The sequence below is a fragment of the Pyrgilauda ruficollis genome, unplaced genomic scaffold (genome assembly GCF_017590135.1).
Source record: "Pyrgilauda ruficollis isolate IOZ18807 unplaced genomic scaffold, ASM1759013v1 scaffold14, whole genome shotgun sequence".
In the NCBI taxonomy this organism is placed as follows: domain Eukaryota; kingdom Metazoa; phylum Chordata; class Aves; order Passeriformes; family Passeridae; genus Pyrgilauda; species Pyrgilauda ruficollis.
Genome location: NW_024512543.1, coordinates 8,117,622 through 8,138,203, shown reverse-complemented (window position 1 = coordinate 8,138,203; position 20,582 = coordinate 8,117,622). Strand labels below are relative to the sequence as shown.

Genomic DNA, 20,582 nt, shown 5'->3' with positions numbered 1-20,582 from the left:
ACACTGTATTTTTGGTAAAACCGAGATCTTGAAAAGGCTGTCATGTATAACAGGTGTCCTTTATGAAATGTAGAATCTGCTCCTGGTTAAACTAGTTCTGGAAAAACATCAGTTGCTTCTGTTTAATAGTAAACTGAAGCTAATCTTTACAAACATATTGGACACATTTTTAAAAAATTGTTTTCTTAGGGAAATATTTTCAATACCTCCTTGCTTGGCAGATATTGCCAACTTTGAAGTATTCATTATCTTTTAAAAGCAGTTACCTACCAACTGTTAAAACTGGGGTTTTTTTCAAAGGAAAAACTTCAGTCAACCACACAACACTCTACTCCCAAAAACCTTGTAAAAGGCTCTCATTTATGTGGTAAGTTTCCTATTGCCTTCTCTTTTTTTTCTCTTCTTTACACTTGTATGATTTTTTTTTGCTGTCAGATATTGGGCTATTTCCCAGCTGGTTTTACTCCAGTGTTCTAGAGAGGGGAGAAGAGAGTGGTGTTTGTGTCTCATGATCTCTTTCTTGGTTCCTTCCTTGCAGTGGACTGTTGGAGGTTCTAAAAACAAAAAAAAGGGAAAAGCGGGTAAGGCAGAGAAGAAAGGAGCCATGAAGAGACAGATGAACAAAGCTGCCTCTTCTGGCAGCTCGGATAAAGACAGCTCGGCTGAGAGCTCGGCGCCTGAAGAGGGTAAGATAATACATGTGCACTTACTTAGAGTGATTCCAAGTGAACTTACCTGTTGTGTACCCTGAAGAGAAATGTTGCATGGTGATGTTGAAGACTGTCTTCAAAGATTTTTAGTTGTGTAACTTACAGTCGGGGTAACTTTTACATTTACTGTGGCTTAAACTAATTCAGTGTAGCATTTGCTGTGAGCACTCCATTACAACTGCAAACTAAATGCTATTTCAGCTGAAGAATTAATGACATTTCATTGCTTGACTTTCTCCTGGAAAATTCTTTGCTTCCTTCTAGCATGTCCTACCTACCCATGTGGGTAGCATTTTTGATTCTCATTGACGTATTTTCCCATCCCAAACTTCTTGTGATAACAAAGGGAAAGGTACTTAGTATTTGTGATGCAAATAGGAGCTTATCTTTTATGCATTTGCTCTGAGTTGGAATTCTTACACATTTATACTGACACAGAAGAAGAAAAATCATTCTATAACTTTGCCAGAATTTTTTTACATGAATATTGAATAGATTTCAATGCTGGGCAAACTTCCTGTCTTCTGTTTTCATCATATCCATGAAGGTTTGCAGGTGCTTACTTGCAATTTCCGTTGATACTAAAAAAGGAAGTTTAAAAAAGTATCTGAAGGAGCTTACAGTTTTAAGTGTATCAAGCACAGCAGATACAGACAAAGGCATGGACTGAGTGCACCTGTATATACCAGTGTTACAAATCAAGGGTTTTCACAGTGAGCTTGCAAAACTGGAAATTTCCAGAAATACTAATACCAAAATGGAAGTGAAAGAAGGAATCCTAGTGGCCTGCTTTCGTAATTCAGTATAATTTAGTCAATTAGGTGAGATAATCAAAGCGCCTGGACTTGGGTCAAGTTTAAAAATGGTATTACCCAATACTTTAGGGGAGTCAACTGTTCCCTAAACCCCTGTCTAGCTGGGATAGTGTCAGGGCATTGCCAGCCCTGAGGATATTGCTTTCAACTTTATCTCCTGGTGTAGCAATTCAGAGTGTTTCAGTCTTCACATGACTAATTTTGGTCCTTCGTGTTGCTATAATGAGGTGGTTAATGTGCAGTTCCGTGGTGGTTGATCATGGTGTTTGAGGTGTGTGCACACAAATTCACGGCTGTATAAGCAGCTTGTCAGGGACATAAGCATATAGGCATAGAAGTCTAACTTTAAGACTGCAACACATTATTAAAAGGCCTTTTAAATTTGTTTGTTATACTAAGAGTTTTTAATTATAACCCAGTTTGTATTCAAATATGGTACCACTCATTTTATAATTTTTTTTAGCATACATATATTATGGTAATTTCAAGCTGGCCTTAAATTTCATTATGTGTATGTTTTTGGTATAGTGGAAGATAAGTATAAAATTAATTCATGTTATCCCTTGCTAATACACTACAATGAAGTGATTGGGCTTTGTCCCACCTGAATCTCACGACCTTGTATTTTTGATTTAGGAGAAGTCTCTGACTCAGAAAGCAACAGCTCCTCATCTAGCTCAGATTCAGATTCTTCATCTGAAGACGAGGAGTTCCATGATGGCTATGGAGAAGACCTGATGGGTGATGAAGAAGACCGAGCTCGACTGGAACAAATGACGGAAAAGGAGAGAGAGCAGGAACTGTTTAACCGGATAGAGAAGAGAGAAGTGCTGAAGAGAAGGTGAATTTTATATCTGTTGATATTTGGTAGCAAATTCTTAAAGGCTGCATGGGGAGTATTCTGACTGTGCTCTCTCGTTTAAGGTCCAAGCATTCAGCACTGTTAAGTGAGTTAAGCTTGATTGTCTATTTTTTGTAACTAAACTGTCCCTGTAGTAGTTAAGAAGCACACAGTGGGAGTTCTGCGTTTTTTCTTGTAGGAGACAGTATCTAAAAGTTTCTCAGCTGTTGAATATGCATGGTTCTATCAGCTACCCTTGTAGTTATGTTACTGCCCCATAGGTTAGATGCCAGACAGTCAGAAGGCCTGCTTTTTCTTCATATTTTTTGTATTAACTGTCATGTGCTGGTGCTTTGAAAAAAGGCAAACAAAGCATAAGGTGTACATGAGTTTCTGCAATTTTTCAGAAAACCATGGTGAAGCACAGATCAGTGTAAGGGTTGCCTGTATATGGGTGTGAAACTGCTTTGGGCCCTAATAGAAGGTAGAGATAATGAAATAATGAGGAGTGGTGTTGGATATGTCCTTTTCATGGAATCTTTTGTGGATTTCTACCTTATGTACTGTTGTTTTGTTGTTTGTAGCTGTTACACTGTCCAAGCAGCTTCTTTATAGTAAAGGTATTTTACTTCCCATGTGTCTTAATTGAAAGGATTTGGCATGTATGGGACAAGGTTTCTCGAGTTTCTTTCTTCTTTAGTGCCTTCTCTTTTCTCACTTGCTGAGAAATTTCCCTAGAGGACTGATGTCTGTTGAGTAAATCATGTCAATACAAGCGACTGCCAAACTGTGTTTGTCCAAACCATAGCTAGAGCACTGCCTGCCTGCCTTGATTTTAACACCACATTCAGAGTCTGATGTGGTCTGCTGCTCTCCTCAAAGGGATCAGAATGATTGTAAATTTGGATTTAGATCATGTAAGACATCATATCTTTCAAATTTTACTCTCTATTTCATGGTAACTGAATGTCTCTGTTTTAGAATGAATGCTGGAGAATGCCTGATACAAACAAGCTAAATAGTCAAAGCTTGAATTACTGATTTAATCTTAAATGAATTTGTGCTGTCTGTGTAAAGTCTTGGCAGTTAGAACTAAGGGAGTAGTGGGGTAGTCATTTATGATAAGTTGAATCTTTCAAAAGCTCTTTGTATGCACATCATGCTGTGAGTTCATTTGGATTACAGCAGACAGTGCATCTGATATAATGCCTGTGCCTTGTGTGTCATGCTTCATGTTAAAGGCATAAAGGGCAATGAGCTCATTTGACACTTCAGTTTGTTGTTTACAAAATCCAGGTGTAAAGGACTGAAGAGGAATGGACTGTGTAATGTGCATTTGGCTAACACATTTTGAATTTCAGTTTTTGGAAGATATTTTTTTTCTTGTGTATGTCCATATGCACACTTTACTAAAGCAATGACCAGTCCAGGGTGCAGTGGAATCTCGGTATCGGGTCTGTTCCATTGAAATTACTACTCTTCTGACTTCAGTGGCTAAAAATAAGACATCAGGGTGATATATTTCATGAAGGTAGACATGAAAGTGCCTAAATTCTTCTGCAGAAACTGAATCTAATGAGAATTCAGCTGCTGAAGGAGGACTTGAAACGTTGCAGTCATACAGACCAGTGCCAGTAGAAAGGTGAAGTTTAAGCATGAAAAAATTAGCATGATAGTGGCTTTAAAGAAAAAAAAAATCTTTAGCTGTTTAGGTTCAAATTATGTGAAATAGCCATATGATTTTAGAGTTGGAGGCAGCATGCAATGATCGCTGCACTGGCAAAGAGGAAGATGGAGCAAGGGCATATTTCTGTGGAATAGTAATTTCTACATGGTCTCATCAACCCTTTAGGTTAGTTCTCTGTAGGACTGCGCTCGGTGTGATCAGCTTTTCTTCACTATATTTTCTTGGGGAAGGGAGAGGATGGGAATAGGGGACAGGAAACATAAAAGGGACAAAGCAACAAGCAGTTGAAGTGCTACTTTCAGCCTAATAGCAATTGTGATAGCATCTGAGCAATTCTTTTGCTCTCTCAGGAAGAGCATTCTTTCATACATTCTTTTTGTTCCAATAACTTCTACTAGATTTGAAATCAAGAAAAAACTAAAAACAGCAAAAAAGAAAGAAAAGAAAGAGAAAAAGAAAAAGCAAGAGGAAGAGCAGGAGAAGAAAAAACTCACACAGATCCAGGAATCCCAGGTAGGAAATGAAACTGTTCTTGGTAATAAGCCCTTTTCCCTTGGAGAAAGGAGATAGGATATGGCCTCTCTACCCCTGATGTTTTCCCTTAATGTCAAATAGTGTAGTAAGCAGATCAGAATTTAGTTAATGTATATGCTCAAGCTATCTTCAGTTTTTCCAGTTAATTTAAGGAAATTAACATCTTTGGCCTATTGAAGGGTGCACTGATACTACTTTAATGAAAAATACAAAGTTGCAGCTGTGTCTGCAGTTGCTATGATAGCCCTCCCACATGAGAAAAGGAGAGCAACCTTTTATCAAACTTCTTTAGCTAAACTTCCGTACATGCTCATCTTGAAAAGTTTGAGAGAGCAGACCAAAAACTGCTCAGCTGTCATACTAATTATTTTGCGTGCACATACATGCAGTGGCAAAGATGCTTAGTTTCCTCTGGCAGGGATGTCAACGAAAACCTTGAATACCAGGAGGAGCAGAAATAGTTTTGTAGTTTTTCTACCTCCAGTAAAAAGAGGACAACACTAGTTTTTGAGGCCAGGCCTCTGTAACTGAACTGTGGTTTCAAATAGTGAAGATCTTGCCATTATATAGAGTCAGGGCAAGTAGGCTCCCGGAGTGGGATGAGATTCATCTTGCCTAACTTCAGCCATCTAAGAACTAGTTGGTTGTTTACACTTTTTGTTGCCCATTGTTTTGTTCAATGGAAGAGAGCATCTTCAGCTGACAATTCATTGTGTTATTTTCTAGTGAAACAGATGTTTAACACCTAAAATCAAACTGGGTGAGAGTTTTCCCTTAGGCACACGTTGAGTGGAATGAATCACATTTCCCTACTCCCTCAACTCCATATATGTACATGTGTGTATACTTTAATAGTCCATTTATTTCACAAAGTGTACATGCAAATACATATATGCATGTGTAAAAGGATCTTATTTAGAGTACTTTTACAGTGCCTTCAGAAATTACTTCAACTTAGCTGAAATTACTGTCTTTCATGCTTATTTTAGAGGCTGCTTTCTCTATAGAGATAGACCTGTTAGAAATGGAAAACACAGGAGGACTTTAAACATTTAAGATTTGGATCTATCTTGCAGATTTTACAGGCAACTTTTTCTGCTTTAAGTATTTTTTAACATAACTTTTTTCTTTGCTACTAAATGAAAACTAGTGCTTTGATTTGGCCTTGCAGAAGCAGCAAATGAGAAGACTATTCATCCAGTTTTTCCTCATTACATGTAATTTGCTGAATTACTTCTGTGTTATTTCTCTAGTCCTTTTTTAACTTAAAGGAGGAATTTTGAGACTAAGACTTGGTGGCAGAAGTGTTGAACTATAAATACGTTCATTATTTTTGATATGAAGCAGAATAAAGAAATATGCTCCAGATTGATTTCCCTCTCTAGCTTCCATAAAAAATGAACTGAAAAAAACTGATTTCAAAAAGGAGTAAGTTAGTAATTTCTATTTGAAAAAATTTCCGAGTATGCAAACAAATCTTTGTTTTGATGCTTTTCAACTTACAGATTTATGGTGTTGAGAGATTTTCTGTACATGTTTTTAGGTCATGTCACATAACAAAGAGCGGAGATCAAAGCGGGATGAAAAGCTAGACAAGAAATCTCAGGCAATGGAGGAGCTAAAAGCAGAAAGAGAGAAAAGGAAGAACAGAACAGGTATGAAAGGATGTTGCTACAGTTTTTGAGGCATTATTGCAGCTTCTGAAAGTATTACTTCCTGTTTCAAATTAATGTGACAGTCCTACACCTTGGAGTGAATGAATTCCATGTCTGTGCTTTCCTTGGTCCTTGCCCAACGTGACCACCTAGGGTGATACTTGGCAATTTACCACTGATAGAGTATTCCTCACCCCTACCCCTCCCTGGAGTGGCCTAAAAACAGAACTTTCATCGCAGTCCACTGAATGGCTCTTAGGTTTAATTAATGTGTCTGAATTGGTCACTTGGATTCAGGTTTTTAATCTCTGAATCATTCAAATTCCTACCTATTGTACTTGTGATACCCTGTCTACATTTGCTTGTTTCGTCACTGGCACATCATCTTGTCCATCTTGCCACTGACTTTTGACAAAACCATTTTTTTTTCTCTACTGGATTTTATTGTGATCTTCTCCAAACTTGAGGGTTTTTTATTTTTCCTTATAAAATAACAGTGAGTTTTCTGATCATAATAGTTTTTTTCTTGTATATCCAGTTGTTACACCCATCTTGAATTATTATGTGCAGTCAAGTTGGGAGACAGAAATTAAGTACAACTGAGGTTTAGGATGATTTTAAATACATCATGTATATGCAAAGAGAGAAGTCAATGAAGTGCACAGCTTACTAGTGGATTTGAACATGTGCCACCTGTATCTAGTGTAAAATTAATACCTGTCTGCCTCTTGGATTTTTTTAAAGCAATTAAGGTTCAGCTTTTAAAGGGAAGCATTTTATAAAATATTTATAGCTTTTCCTTGTTCTTTGTCCTTCACCCAGCTGAATTGCTTGCAAAAAAACAGCCATTAAAAACTAGTGAAGTATACTCTGATGATGAAGAGGAGGAGGAGGATGATAAGTCTAGTGAGAAAAGTGATCGCTCATCCAGATCGTCATCCTCTGATGAAGAGGAAGAGTAAGTAGTAAACACTGGGCTATGATTACTTGTAAGTATGTTCAAAAATAGAGATCTACTTTCGGTAGACACATGCTGTTTTAGAGGATTCTTTGGGGCAGTTCAGTGTCTCTAAAGTGTTTTTGCCTCTGGGCAAAATTGCATTGCTCAGATTTGAGTCCTTGGCACTATATCATGGTTCATGGGACTTGTTTACCTTGGGTGAGTTTGCAACTTCAGTTCCCTGCTGTCAGGTTTAGCCCAGATTACACTGTTGTTTACTGATTTGTTTAGTCCTGCAGTTCAGCCGCTGCAGAACTGGCATATATCTGGGCAGATACATGTGCTGGCTTATCTTAAAGCTTTAGTCTATAACTGCCTTGGTGTGTGTCTTTCTGCTTTCTGGTAGCAGGGGCAGTGTTTAATAAGTCTAGGATTTCACATTAAGCCTTTCTTATCAATGCTAAATTCACACATCTACAGTCAACTAGTGCATGATGAATCATTGCTTTTACTCGTTATTTAAATTAAGTAAGCTGCTCATGCTGCACCTTACTCAGGACCCTCTTTCCGGGTTTTGATTACGTCTCTACTTTTTTCTTTATTCCCTCTCACCTTTCCCAAATCAGGAAAGAAGAAATTCCTCCCAAGTCCCAGCCGGTGTCCTTGCCTGAAGAACTGAACCGGGTACGGTTGTCGCGGCACAAGCTGGAGCGCTGGTGTCACATGCCCTTCTTTGCCAAGACAGTCACTGGCTGCTTCGTCCGTATTGGCATCGGCAATCACAACAGTAAACCTGTTTACCGGGTGAGTTCAGCTCGGAGGGATTTGGTTCTTTTTGTGTGCTGGAACAAAATATGTGCAGCTTATCAGGTCTCAGGTACCGGTGACTGTTTGACTGATAAAAAAAGATTGCTTGTAACCAGAAAATGTAATTGCTGCCAAAGAGGTGGAGGAGACTAGTTTAAGAATAAATAAATCTGTGTGACCACCTAGGGGAGGAGATAAATTTAGTGAGAGAGAGCACTAAAAAAGCCTGATCTTCCAGTTTTGGTTCATGCTGTCTTACCATTTGTATTGCAAACTAGAGTTCCAGACTCTGCTTAGACCAAGTAAGGCTGAATAAGATTCATTCCTTATTTCTAGGACTGTTCTCAAGATATTGTGTGGTCTTGACTCTTCTTTTACAAAGTTTCTAGTACACCCCTGTGCCTTCGGAAGAGACTGTGTGGAGAACACAGTTTGTTTTTGTGTTTCATTGCTGTAATCATAGGATACAATAATAGTCTCTAAAATTGCCTTAAAATGGTCCCCAGAAGGGTTGTGTTTAGTATCTGAGCAGCAGTAGTGTATTTCATTTGAAACATATGTTAACCCAAACCAGCATTATTTGAGAAGGAAACAGGAAAGGTCGGAAAATGTACATTATTTGGGCAGGAAGGCAGAGCGGAGAAGACGGAAAAACTGCATCAGGTATTCAGATGGAATAATTTATTAACTCAAAAATTATGTATGAAGCAACTCATTCAGTACCTGATAATATGTGCTGAAGAATCTTGCTTTCCTTGATCTGATTAGAATTGTTAACTAGGTTAAGGTTTTTTATTTCTAGTGAAAAGGCTTGAATATGCCAGATACATTCCAGGAACATGAAAAAAACCCCTAAACCACTCTTGCATCCTTCTTATATATTTTACTCTGTGATACAGGTTGCTGAAATAACTGGTGTAGTAGAGACTGCAAAGGTTTACCAGCTTGGTGGCACACGGACAAACAAAGGCCTACAGTTGCGGTGAGATACTAAAGGAATCCTCTTTAGTTCATAAATCAGTGTCCTTTTCCTAGCAAATAATGGTCTGTGTGGGATTTGGAGGTGAGAACTGAAAAATAGACCGAGCCTTGTCACGCTACTTAATGCTGGAATGCTTGGGTTGGGTTTATTTGGTTTTTTTTTCCTCCTTGTGCATAGTGGAAATTATAAAATACCCCAAAAATTTCATGCAGGGTGTTGTGATTATGTTGACATGTGGTTTATTTTTGGACTTCTTTAATCAGATTACACATACAGATCCAATGTCACCACTTTACACCATCACAAGAGGATGTTTTGCATTTTATTGTTGCAGGCATGGCAATGATTCACGTGTGTTTCGCTTGGAGTTTGTCTCAAATCAGGAATTTACTGAAAGTGAATTTATGAAGTGGAAGGAAGCAGTAAGTTTGTTAGACTTCAGTTTCTTCTTAGCAGCCTTCTACCAAGCATGCTTTAAGTGGAAAGTAACTCTGTCTTGTGTTTAGATGTTCTCTGCTGGGATGCAGCTACCCACACTAGATGAGATAAACAAGAAGGAAGTGTCCATCAAAGAAGCCCTCAACTACAAGTTCAATGATCAGGACATTGAAGAGGTAAATGGTGCATTATAGTGAAGCTGTGTCAGCGCTTAAAAGCGACAGTAATTCATGCAGTAGCAGTTACAAAGCAAAATGATCATGGTATTTGCTTTCCAAGAAGGAAATAAAGGGCTCAAAAGGAAGTTTCTTAACTGGATAGAGTAACTTGGTGCCCTGTTATCTCCTCTTGGTTGCATATCTCTGAACTCCTGAGTATGGCAACTTAGTTCTCAAGTTCTGAAAAACTGGACAGCATCATGGTAGTTGCATTTATCATAGATTTTGCAGTTCTGTACTTGCTTAGTACTGACCAAAGGTGATTAGCATCAGGCTTTTGTAGGTGGTGAGGAGAATGGAGCTGTAACTCATTACCAAAGGCACTAACTGAAAAATGGAACCATATGTCAAATTCAGTGGCAATAAATACATTTCTTAGGTGATACTCATCTGTTGCTTCTAATGTCCAAGTTCTGAAATCTCTACTTGCATATTCATGTTTTTTCCTCTGCATCTTACAGATTGTGAAAGAGAAGGAAAGGTTCAGAAAAGCACCTCCAAATTATGCCATGAAGAAAACTCAGCTATTAAAGGAGAAGGTGAGAGATGAGATGATGTCTGCAAGCTTAATGCAGTCTTTGATTTCAAAGAACAGGAGCTCATCTGGGTTGGCAGTAGTCATCAGTAGGCTCAACTTCAACTGTGCAGCGGGAAGGTGGTTCTCAAAGTTCATTGCTGGGATCAGAATACTCAGAATCCAGTCAGCTATTACACCCCTTTTTGTTTTTTTAGGGGCAATTGCCATCAATTTTAGCTATCTCTTCTTGTGTCCGTTAAACAAGGTCTTAACCTGGTCTGCCTCAGAAACTTTTCCTTTTTTCTTAGTTTTTGTTTTTTCTTTTTGGGTATTTTTTGGGTCCATTTTGTTGTTGTTTTTTGTTTTGGTTTTGTTTGGTTTTGTTTTTACAGTACCTCATAATAATGTTTGAAAGTTGATTTCCTCTTCTTATTTTAAGGTAGTAAAAACAGAAGTTGGGTTACATTTTTTACTCAGGGCTAACTGAATTGTCACTTTATGCCTGGTAATTTCTATTGAAAAAAAAAAGAAGTGGCTGAAAGGTTTACTTGCCACAAACTGTTTTTACCTGTAGTCTTCCTGGAACAAGTAGACCTAACTGCATAAAAGCCAAAGCCAAGAAGTGAAGAAAAGGAGCAGTCTTAAGTATTTCTGAAGATAGGACTGGACGAATAGAACCAAAATTTGTCTGTCTTTCTCGAGACATTAAAGCTTCATATACAGTAAAACCCAAGAGTTTGTATTAATATACATTTCTTGGTTCCTTAGTGTAACTGTATTTTTCTGGTCACTATTTTACTACACATGAACATGTAAATTATTATGTTCCCGTCACAGCGAGTGCAGTTGCTTTCGTTGTCACCAGGTGGCACAATAAGCTGTTGTCGTGCCTCAGGGGACTCTCCGCTCCCTGAAGTAAATGGCAGCTGGCAGTTGTGGCAATAATTCTTTTCCTGACGTGCTAAATGGGCATGTTAAATTTTAATAAAACTTGTAACTTAAGTCATCTAACTGACCTGTCCTCCCCGTGCTGGACTGGTGTTCCTACATCCTCCTTAGTGCAAGGGTTTTCAGAGTTCCTCAGAATAAGAAATCCAGTTTTGCCTTGAGCTGTAAGGAAAGTGTAGCTCTTTGCTGTACTCTTACCATGCAGGGAAGAACATTCATGACTGGAGTAGGGTTGGCTGACTGATTCATGGATATATCCGTTGTCTCTCTGAGTAATTCTGGGTAGAGAGTAGTGCCTAATGAGTTCCTGTTTGGTTAAAGGCTATGGCTGAGGATTTGGGGGACCAAGATAAGGCCAAGCAGATTCAAGATCAGCTTAACGAACTTGAAGAGAGAGCAGAGGCCCTGGATCGTCAACGAACAAAAAACATTTCTGCAATCAGGTAAGAAGCAGATTTTGGGAATTTTCTTTCTTAAATAGTATCAAACAATATCTAAAAAAGAGAAACTAATGCATTAACAAATTAACTGCAGGATTTTGTTTCTTTTTTCCTGTACAGTGTGTTAATGTGTATTGTAATGGCTCTATTAGTGCTTGTCTATCTTCACTTTCTTGTATCTGTCATGCAGTTAAAACTGTCAAAAATGTAAACTCTTTACTATATACCCCAGGGGGCAGTTGCATTGCAATAAGAGTAATTTGTGGTCAGGATGAAGCTGCAAGAATGCTTTCAGCTGTTTTGCTGTCTAGGGACTGATAAATGACAGTCACTTTTTTTTCTTTCCCCCACCCTCCTTTTTTTTCCATTCTGCAGTTACATCAACCAGAGAAATAGAGAGTGGAATATCGTTGAGTCTGAGAAGGCTCTTGTGGTAAATAGTGCTGAATTAATACTTTTCTACAAGTAGAGATGAAATGATGCAAAGAGGGATAATTGCATGGCGAAGTCACTAATTTTTTAAAATGATCTGTAAAATCTTTCATATAGGCAAATGACATGATTTGAAAGCACATTGCTTTATCCTTTTGCTCAATTCAGTTATCGGCAGATTAGTCACTATAAGAATGACTTAATGCTTTTTATATGGGAAAGAAAAGAAGTCTCTTCATAAAGAAGACTTCAGATAATAAAACAGTGAAGGAGATATTCAGTGCTTTGTGGTTACATTTTTATTAAGGAAGAGTTAAGCTTGTTAACAAATGCTTAAGCATTAACCGTCCTGAGAGTTGTGTGCCTATTTTCTGTTCTTGCATGCAATAAGGACAGTTTTGTCTTGTGAAGCACAGGACGATGTGTGCATTAAAATCTTTCTAATTTGTAATGTTGTTGCTGGTTTTTCTCTGATCTTGGTATTGTATATAGCAGATGAGTAATTGCATGGATGGGGGGCTGTGGGAGGATTTAAAAGAGTACAAGTAGCAAACTCTGCAAAACCGTGTGCTATTTCTTCTCCAGGCTGAAAGTCACAGCATGAAAAACCAACAAATGGACCCCTTTACTAGGCGGCAGTGCAAGCCCACAATAGTGTCTAATGTGAGTGTAAGACTTAAGTTCAGTTGAGAAAATTTGTTGAGAAACAGAAACCAATGTAATGCAGAATGTAGGAACAAAAATTCCCAACTGTGCCATATGCTATTAACGCCCTGAATGCCAGTGTGAGATACAGCTGAGTGACATCCTGGTCCCTCTTCTTTTTTAATGCAAAGTGTGAAGGACATAAGTGATGTGGGTATGTACTGCAAAAGCAACCATGATCGAGACTTCTGTCGTGAGTTCATCTATGTCAAATTATTCAAATTTAGTTAACTCTGGGAAGACAGTTTGCTTTAGATGTGAGTTTCACTTTTAATTAGCTGAAAGTTTCCTGAAAGATCAGTTTAAGGTGAGAGCAGAACAAACATTTTGGGCCTGAAGTAGTTAAACAAAAGCCTCCCTCGTGATACTGTGGCAAAACCTTCTCCTGCAGTCCCTCTGTATATAATGAGTAATGATGTTACTTCATGATGAGTGACAAGGTGATCTCCTCCTTCTAAGTAATCTGGCCTTGTTGAGGTCTGTTTTGGAAGAGTATGTGGTTCTGATGTAGGTACCTAAAAAACCAACTGCTCAGGTTGGCTTTCATCAATCTCCACAAACCAGCAAGGAAATAAAAGAGAAATTCTGTTGCGGGTTTGAATGAAATATTTCTGAAAAACTTCTTTATTAGAAAAGAATTGTAACTGAGTAGCTTTATTATGCTAGAGAACTATTAGGTAAAGAAAATAGTCTTCTATAGTCTTCTTGTCTGTGTTTCAGGCAGAACTGTAAGCTGAAAGCAAATACATATTACAGTAGCATTAAGAGTAGTCACAGAAACAAACCATATAATCAGGAAATGTATTTCTGGTTTTTTTCTGAAGATGATTTTTAGTTTGTTATTGTCAGATAATGTCAGGATGATTTCAGTAGCCTTCTGAGATTCTGAAAGTTGGGTGAACGCATATACAGTCTCTTACGATTTTAGATTCATGGATATGAACACTGTTTTAACAAAATGTAGTTCTACCTTTTACAAATTTAAATGCAGTATTTTTTTTATTTTTGCCTAATATTTCACCCTTGCAGTCCAGAGATCCTGCTGTCCAAGCTGCCATCCTTGCCCAGCTAAATGCAAAATATGGATCTGGTGTGTTACCAGATGCTCCAAAGGACATAAATAAGGTAAGTTTCCATTGGTCTCTGTTATGTTCCTTGCCCTTTTGCTCTGTGAAGCTTGTGAGTAATAGCAGGTGTCCATGCTTCAATTCTAGAACAGGGTGTCCTGTAGAGCTTTATCATAAAAAAGCAATTTTCAGTTTCTTGGTTATTGGAAAAGGAAATTTAAGTTGCTCTAGCAGTATGCAAGCTACACTAGGTATGTTTATGACAGAAGAAGGGAAAAAACATTTTTATCTCTGTTTGTATGGCCAGATAAGGTTTGGAGACTTACCTGTAGTTTTCATTTCAGGGTCAAGGAAAAGATAAAGATGTGAACTCTAAATCAGCTAGTGACCTCTCAGAAGATCTTTTCAAAGTGCATGACTTTGATGTAAAGATTGATCTTCAGGTTCCCAGTTCAGGTAGGTGTTCCATCTGAGTTTGGAGATGTGATTGTCCAGCCCATTTTGATAGAACTTACTTCTTCCAGAATAATTTTTTCAAAATTTTTTGTGGGCTTTTGAAAATGGGAGTAAGGACTCTGTTTACCATCTTGGCAAGTATCTTGAACTGAGGAGGAGGGGATGTGTGATAGTGACATCCATTGAGAAAACAAGAACAACCAGACTGTGTTAGACTAAAAGCCTGTATGTCCCCATATTGTTGTTTTGAAGCCTAGGGAGAGAAGGAGAAAATAAGTGGGCTTTAATATGCTCTTCCAGTCTACATTATCTATAATAATCTTGCATAATCTTTGGGGAAAGGACGGGTGTTGTATTTAAGTGTTGGCAGCTACCTTGATACTTACTTTGTTAATTTGTCTAATAACTTTCAATGACAGATAAGCTGTGTGTCTGTTCTGTGTGTTCTGTTCTGTCCTCTGTGCACACACTGTGGGGATAAAGTGTTTTTACTCGATTTTGAATGTGCTGCTTTACCAAGTTGCTGTTCTCTTAACGTAGACATTGCAGATGGTATTAAAGCTAAATTTTAGGGGAACAAAAACTTTGACCAGTGAGTGAAGATAATAGACACAAACTTGCTGGCTCTTCCTCCTTGTTATCTTTACTTTGACAGCAGGAGATGTGTGACAAGAACAGTTGTGTATCATAGGATCATTTTGATTGAAAAAGACCCTCAAGATTATTAAGTCCAACCATTAACTCAGCATTCACAAATCCACCACTAAGCCAGGTTCCCATGTGCCACAGCTACACATCTTTTAAATACCTCCAAGGATGGTGACTTAACCACTTCCCTGAGCAGCTTGTTCCAATGCTTGACAACCCTCTTGGTACAGAAATTTCTCCTAATATCCAGTCTAAACCTCCCTAGTACAATTTGAGGCTATTTTCTTGTGTCCTATAAAGTTGTTTTCCAGTGGTAGGAAAGCATGGGAGGAGTATACCAGTGCAATTTGGCATATAAGGTTTAGTATTTCTTTCATTACTTGAAGGATTAGATCTGCAGTTTCTTGGAGGACAATAATTTAGTAAGAATGCACAAAGACAAATCTTGTCAAGAAGCAAGAGCAGAAGTTTTTCCAAACTAGGTCAATATGGAAACTCTGGATGTTAGACTAGAGAATGAGGCAGGAGTTCAAGAACAAGAGACTTCATGTAACAGAGTTACGAACTTGAGAGTTAGCAAGCAGATGAGGGTTAGGCATTGAAAGACACTGAAGAGAGAAGGATGAGGAGCACAGTTTTCCTTAGACAGAACACCATTTTGGCATCTTATTTTGTGCAGTCTCCTTGCTTAGCAGGAGAATCTGGAGACTGATGAAAATGTGTGTTGTAGATGTAGATAAAACGTTTGACTTTTTCTGCTTACTGTCTGTCTCTGGATTAACATACAGAGTCAAAATTGCATGTGCTGCATCTATGAATATAAGCTCCCCGATACTGTCTGTATTATTAACTGAAGTTCTAACCTGATGTGTACTAGAGAGTCCAAACATGATTTTGTGGTGAAGTTGTCAGCAAAAACAACAAGTAAAAATTTATAGTTTACCTGTAGTTTTGTCCTTACTTTTTTCTTGTCCCCAACAGAATCTAAGGCACTGGCCATCACCTCCAAGGCTCCTCCAGCAAAAGATGGTGCCCCTCGGAGATCGTTGAACTTGGAGGACTACAAAAAGAGACGGGGGCTTATTTGAGCATGCCCACTCTGCTGCTTCTGATCCTGCATGCTCCATGATGATGTCCTACTTTTTCTTCCTCCCTTTTAAGTTCTCCCTTCTGGGTTGGAGCAGCAATGGAGCTGGGAAGAGACTCTTTAAAACTGCCAGTCATCTGTAACATAAACCATTCAACTATTTACTGTATAGACCTCCCTTCTTGCCCTTTCCTCTGCTCCCCTCACAAATGTGGATCTGTGCTATTTGGGGTTTTCCCATTTCTTTTAGTTTGAGTTTTGTTTTTATTTTGTTGATGCAGCTCGTTGGTCCACTCTGTGTTCAGTATTAGCCTGAGGTCTGGATTTCCATAGGAATCTCTTGGCAGTCACAGAATCAGCACTTGGTGATCTCCCCTTGCATACCACCACAGGCACAGTGAATAAACATTGGCGCCAAGACCTTTGTGGCTGGAAGGTCATCTGCACTTTCTCCCTCTTCTTCCTCCTTCATCCTAGCTTTGGAGAAGGGAATCTTCAAAAACTGGCCTAGGTTCAAAGTGTAAATTTTTTTGGGAGGGTTGTGTGACTTTTTTTCAGGTGTTTTTTATCATTTTTAAGCTGCAGTACTATTTGTATCCGTCTGTCACAGTTCTTTACGGCTGTTTGAATTTCTACCAGCTGTACTTGAGCATCTGAAATTGCAAGAAAGAAACTCATTAAATGTGATTCTTCTTACTAAAATGGCTTGGCTGATATAGCTATTTAACTTCATATTCTCTTTTTTAATTACACTTAACCCATGAGAAAGAGGTACACAGCTCTTAATGTGGGACTTGTCATCTATAGCACATCCAGACTCTACAGCTGTAACGGGGTGAAGTAGCTTTTTATGGGGTGATCCTGGGGAGCTCATTTGGTTGGGCTTTAGTTTCTTCTCCAAGCCTTCAATATATATTTGTTAAGTTATCATGTCTTCACTGGACTCCAGCTTACTTTGTTTCTTGCTTTCTGAACCATTTCAATGGGGCTTCTATCAATAAATAAAATTTTTTTAAATGATCACATTCTATGGAAGGGGAAGGACATAATAGAAAGATCAATGGGTAATATGAGAGGTAGGTGATGGACATTTTTCACATATAAACTGGTACAAGTGGAGTGCAACACAAGCACAAGAATTATATGGCTTTATGGAATATTTGACTAGGCACAAATTGACAGCTAAATTATCACTCAGGTGTAAAAAAGAAAAAAAAAATCAAATGTAAATATAAGTGACATTTAACAAAGAACTTTTCCAAACAAGATACAACTGAATATATGAAACTAAGAACTAAATTAAAAGAGAATTAGAAGTCTAAAAGGTTAGAGGCCCTCGTTCAGGTAAGCGTGCAAGCACGTGTGTGTTCCTACTCAGGCCAGTACGTATATAACAACTTCAGCACTGCACTGGATAGGAATGTTTCTGAGGGACTCTAAGGAGGGAAAATGCAATGCTCTTCTTGTGTCAGAGCATTGCTGTTTTTCTGAAACCATACACTGGTTATCTTAAAACCTGTGTTTGATACTTTCTTGCTGGATTCTTAATGAAACTTTAATCTAGTTCTTATTTAACTTTCTCTTCCTTTTTTTAACAGTAGCTTTAAAGAAACATCATGTAATGTATGCAGATTGATTCTACGAACTGTGTATAAAAAGAAAATCAACGTATGAAACCTACCATGTAAACAAATAAATAGAAATATTTCAGTACTTATTTACTGAATAGTCCACAGTTCTAGGACATGTGGATTATTCTGTAAATATGTAATCATAGACTACTTTATTTGATGGTCTATTTTAGCAGCTTCTCTGGAGTTACAGTAGGCTGTCACATATACATACTTAAAACTTTTTAAGATTGGATTTATGGGATGTACCATCATAACTTCATAGGAAACATTGTGATTCACTGTGTAGATAAGCATTTGATATTATTTGGTTTTTTTAACAGCTAAAGTGATTTGTGATTAAAAAAAAAATTAAGCTTACTTTGCAATAGACAGAGTTTTAAAAATAATCACTCTCTAATGGTTTGCAGAAATAATTGCCAAATCAAATGGTTCAGGAACTGTTTTTTTCCACAGAAATGCCTCAGAGCTCTGAGATGCAGTGACAAGTGGTCTCTAAAGGTAAATTTAACCCAAATACAGTATTTTTAATATGCTTGGCCTTGATGTTATTTTAGTTAACTTCTACATTTGGTAACACAAGACTATCTGTAAAACACCAAAATGTGGATGAGACCCATACAGTGTTGCAAGTAACTTTTAGTAGAGAAAACTGAAACACGGGAGATGCAGTGAGTTTAGGATGCCAATCTGAATGATGGACTATGTCCTAGTTATCTGCAATTATGAAGCTGCCACTTACCTTCTCAAAGTCTCTGGGTTTTGATAAAATACTGTTTTTCAGAGAAGGCAACCGTCAGTAAATTATGGAAACCTCTTATATTGAGAATAATACATGAAGAAAGTACTCTTGAACAGTTACATAATTGTATGAAAGCTGTAATCTTTTTTCCTTTAAGTGCATGTAAAGGTGAGTGACTACACCTCCCACTTGTTAGAGAGGGAGAGATTTGTTTACTTTGTTTCATTGGTGTCCTAGCATAGTTCATCACAATTGTACAGACTTATATAAATAAACTTGGTTTGTTGGTTTAATAAGGTTGATTGTTTATCCCTTGATCTGAGGTGCTAAGGGTTTCCTGTCTAGGTCTTTTTTTTTCAGAAACTGACATTCCATTTATCAGTTTAGACTATTATATTTAATACTAATATTGTGAAATAATTAATGAAAAGTAAGTCCTCTTTCTTTGCAAGAGCAGCTGTTGACTCCCAGATCACTCTGTAACATCTGGAATTGGTCCTTATCTCTAGACTCAAATGGAGCCTCTTGGAAGGTTGGTTCACTTGCACCTCTACTGCATCTCACATAAAACACAGACTTTGCTTGTCTTGTAGAAATCCAGTCTACTTTTGTCATCAAAAATGCTAAAGCATATAGCTGAACTTAAAGAAGCTACTGAGTAAGGTGAAACAAGATTTCTCAGGGGCGCTCAGTGTGAGGATGAGATACAACAGGCGTAATTTGAAACAGGGTAAGTTCTGCCAAGATGTAATATTTAAAAAATTACCCTTAGGACAGTTAAATAGTGAACTAGGTTGCCTGAGAGATTTTTCTGTCTCTTTTGGAGGTTTTCAAGAGAATGCTAGATTAAGGCATGAGTAACACGATCCAGTCTTGTAGCTTACCCAGCTTGGAGAAGGAGCATGGATTGGGGATCACCCTGAGCTCCTTTCTGATCTGAATTAATGTATGAGTCCATTTTGACCTGCAGAGTAATGCAGCACCCAGAATTTGTCTCACAGACATGGTGGCTTAGGGTGAGCAGTGCAGGATTTCCCAACACACATCCTTTCTGAGACTCTGGTTGTGGACACCTATAGGGTTCCTGCTAGGGCTGTGAAACTAAATTGTCCCTAGAGATTAACCACTGAGCAGGCTGGAAGACTTGGCCTGGAAGTTTGAGTTAAGAGCTCTGAGATTTGCTTAGCAAAGTGTTCCTTTGCTATACTTGTGAGTTGTAAATTAGGTACTTAAGTTACTGATACATATGCAGCCTTACTTTCAGCACAGTAGTTTAGTCTTTTAGAGGGAAATGCTTAAGTAGCCAAACTTTTTTTTCTTTTTTTTTTTTAATCTTGAACTCACTGGTTTTACCTTACCACCATCATCAACTGCTTCAGATGTTAGATCACCTCTTACACTCAGTAGCTGAAGGAATCTCAAATGAGCAATTTCTTAAGTCTATTGTGTGTGGAATTATCTGGGTAAAAAACAAAACCTAACCCTCAACTTAGGTTTCTGCTTGGTTTGTTGGACAGTGGAGCTAGTAAATATGGAGAGTTGTAGGTAATACCTTAAACTTCTACAGCTCTTTGGAAAGCCAGCCATTCAATACTTGCTTGGGGTTTTTTATGCCTTGACATATATCAATATGTTAAAGGCTCCTGTGGCCCAGCTGTGTCAGGCCATAACAGGTAGGCATTACCCATGTAACTCCAGCCTTTGGAGACTTGCCTCTTTTTATTTAGTATACTTCTTTCTGCTGAGAAGATGCAGTATTGAGCTAAGAGTATGAGCAGTTAAAGAAGGTAAATTAAAGTAGGAACTTCTCAGAAATAGCCAATATATTGCCATTACCTATCAGTCACAGAAGGCAGGGTATTGATAGTACTTAGGATGATGTATCTGGTATTTTATATGAGACTGCATGTAGACTGTGTCTAATTTTAGGGTTCCCCAGTTCAAGGAAGATTTCAGCCACCTGAAACAAATTTAGTGAAAGGCCACCGAGATGGTCATGGATTAGGGCTTGTTCAGCTTCTTCCAAGAAGGTCATGATGAGCACTGTAATAGTGTATTATGGCTGTTAGTAACAGGCCATAAACTTAGTACTGAGTCTGCAGGCCTGAGGAGGGATATCATGCTTCCCCTTACGAACTTTCTTTGGCCTGCCTGTATCTTTGCTTTACATAGCTTTGCTATAACAATTTCTATAACTGGCCGGGTGTCTGTGATTAATTTCTTTTACTTCTGTTTCCTGTGGGTGGTGCAACCATAGTTTTATATATGTAAGAGTATTAAGC

General features: G+C 38.1%; 1 protein-coding gene across 1 annotated transcript in view; it reads left to right on the top strand.

The window, feature by feature from the left end:
• Window positions 1-18,590, top strand: part of RTF1 (RTF1 homolog, Paf1/RNA polymerase II complex component) — a 29,188-nt gene extending 10,598 nt beyond the window's left edge. The window contains exons 3-18 of the mRNA XM_041459929.1: window positions 539-686; window positions 2,162-2,366; window positions 4,452-4,566; window positions 6,131-6,242; window positions 7,065-7,200; window positions 7,809-7,986; window positions 8,889-8,971; window positions 9,306-9,393; window positions 9,478-9,585; window positions 10,089-10,166; window positions 11,414-11,535; window positions 11,908-11,965; window positions 12,550-12,627; window positions 13,699-13,794; window positions 14,081-14,192; window positions 15,822-18,590. Coding sequence (XP_041315863.1) covers window positions 539-686; window positions 2,162-2,366; window positions 4,452-4,566; window positions 6,131-6,242; window positions 7,065-7,200; window positions 7,809-7,986; window positions 8,889-8,971; window positions 9,306-9,393; window positions 9,478-9,585; window positions 10,089-10,166; window positions 11,414-11,535; window positions 11,908-11,965; window positions 12,550-12,627; window positions 13,699-13,794; window positions 14,081-14,192; window positions 15,822-15,928 — 1,824 coding nt within the window. The 3' untranslated portion in view covers window positions 15,929-18,590. The remainder of the gene's footprint in view (window positions 1-538; window positions 687-2,161; window positions 2,367-4,451; window positions 4,567-6,130; window positions 6,243-7,064; window positions 7,201-7,808; window positions 7,987-8,888; window positions 8,972-9,305; window positions 9,394-9,477; window positions 9,586-10,088; window positions 10,167-11,413; window positions 11,536-11,907; window positions 11,966-12,549; window positions 12,628-13,698; window positions 13,795-14,080; window positions 14,193-15,821) is intronic.
• Window positions 18,591-20,582: the final 1,992 nt, after the last annotated feature.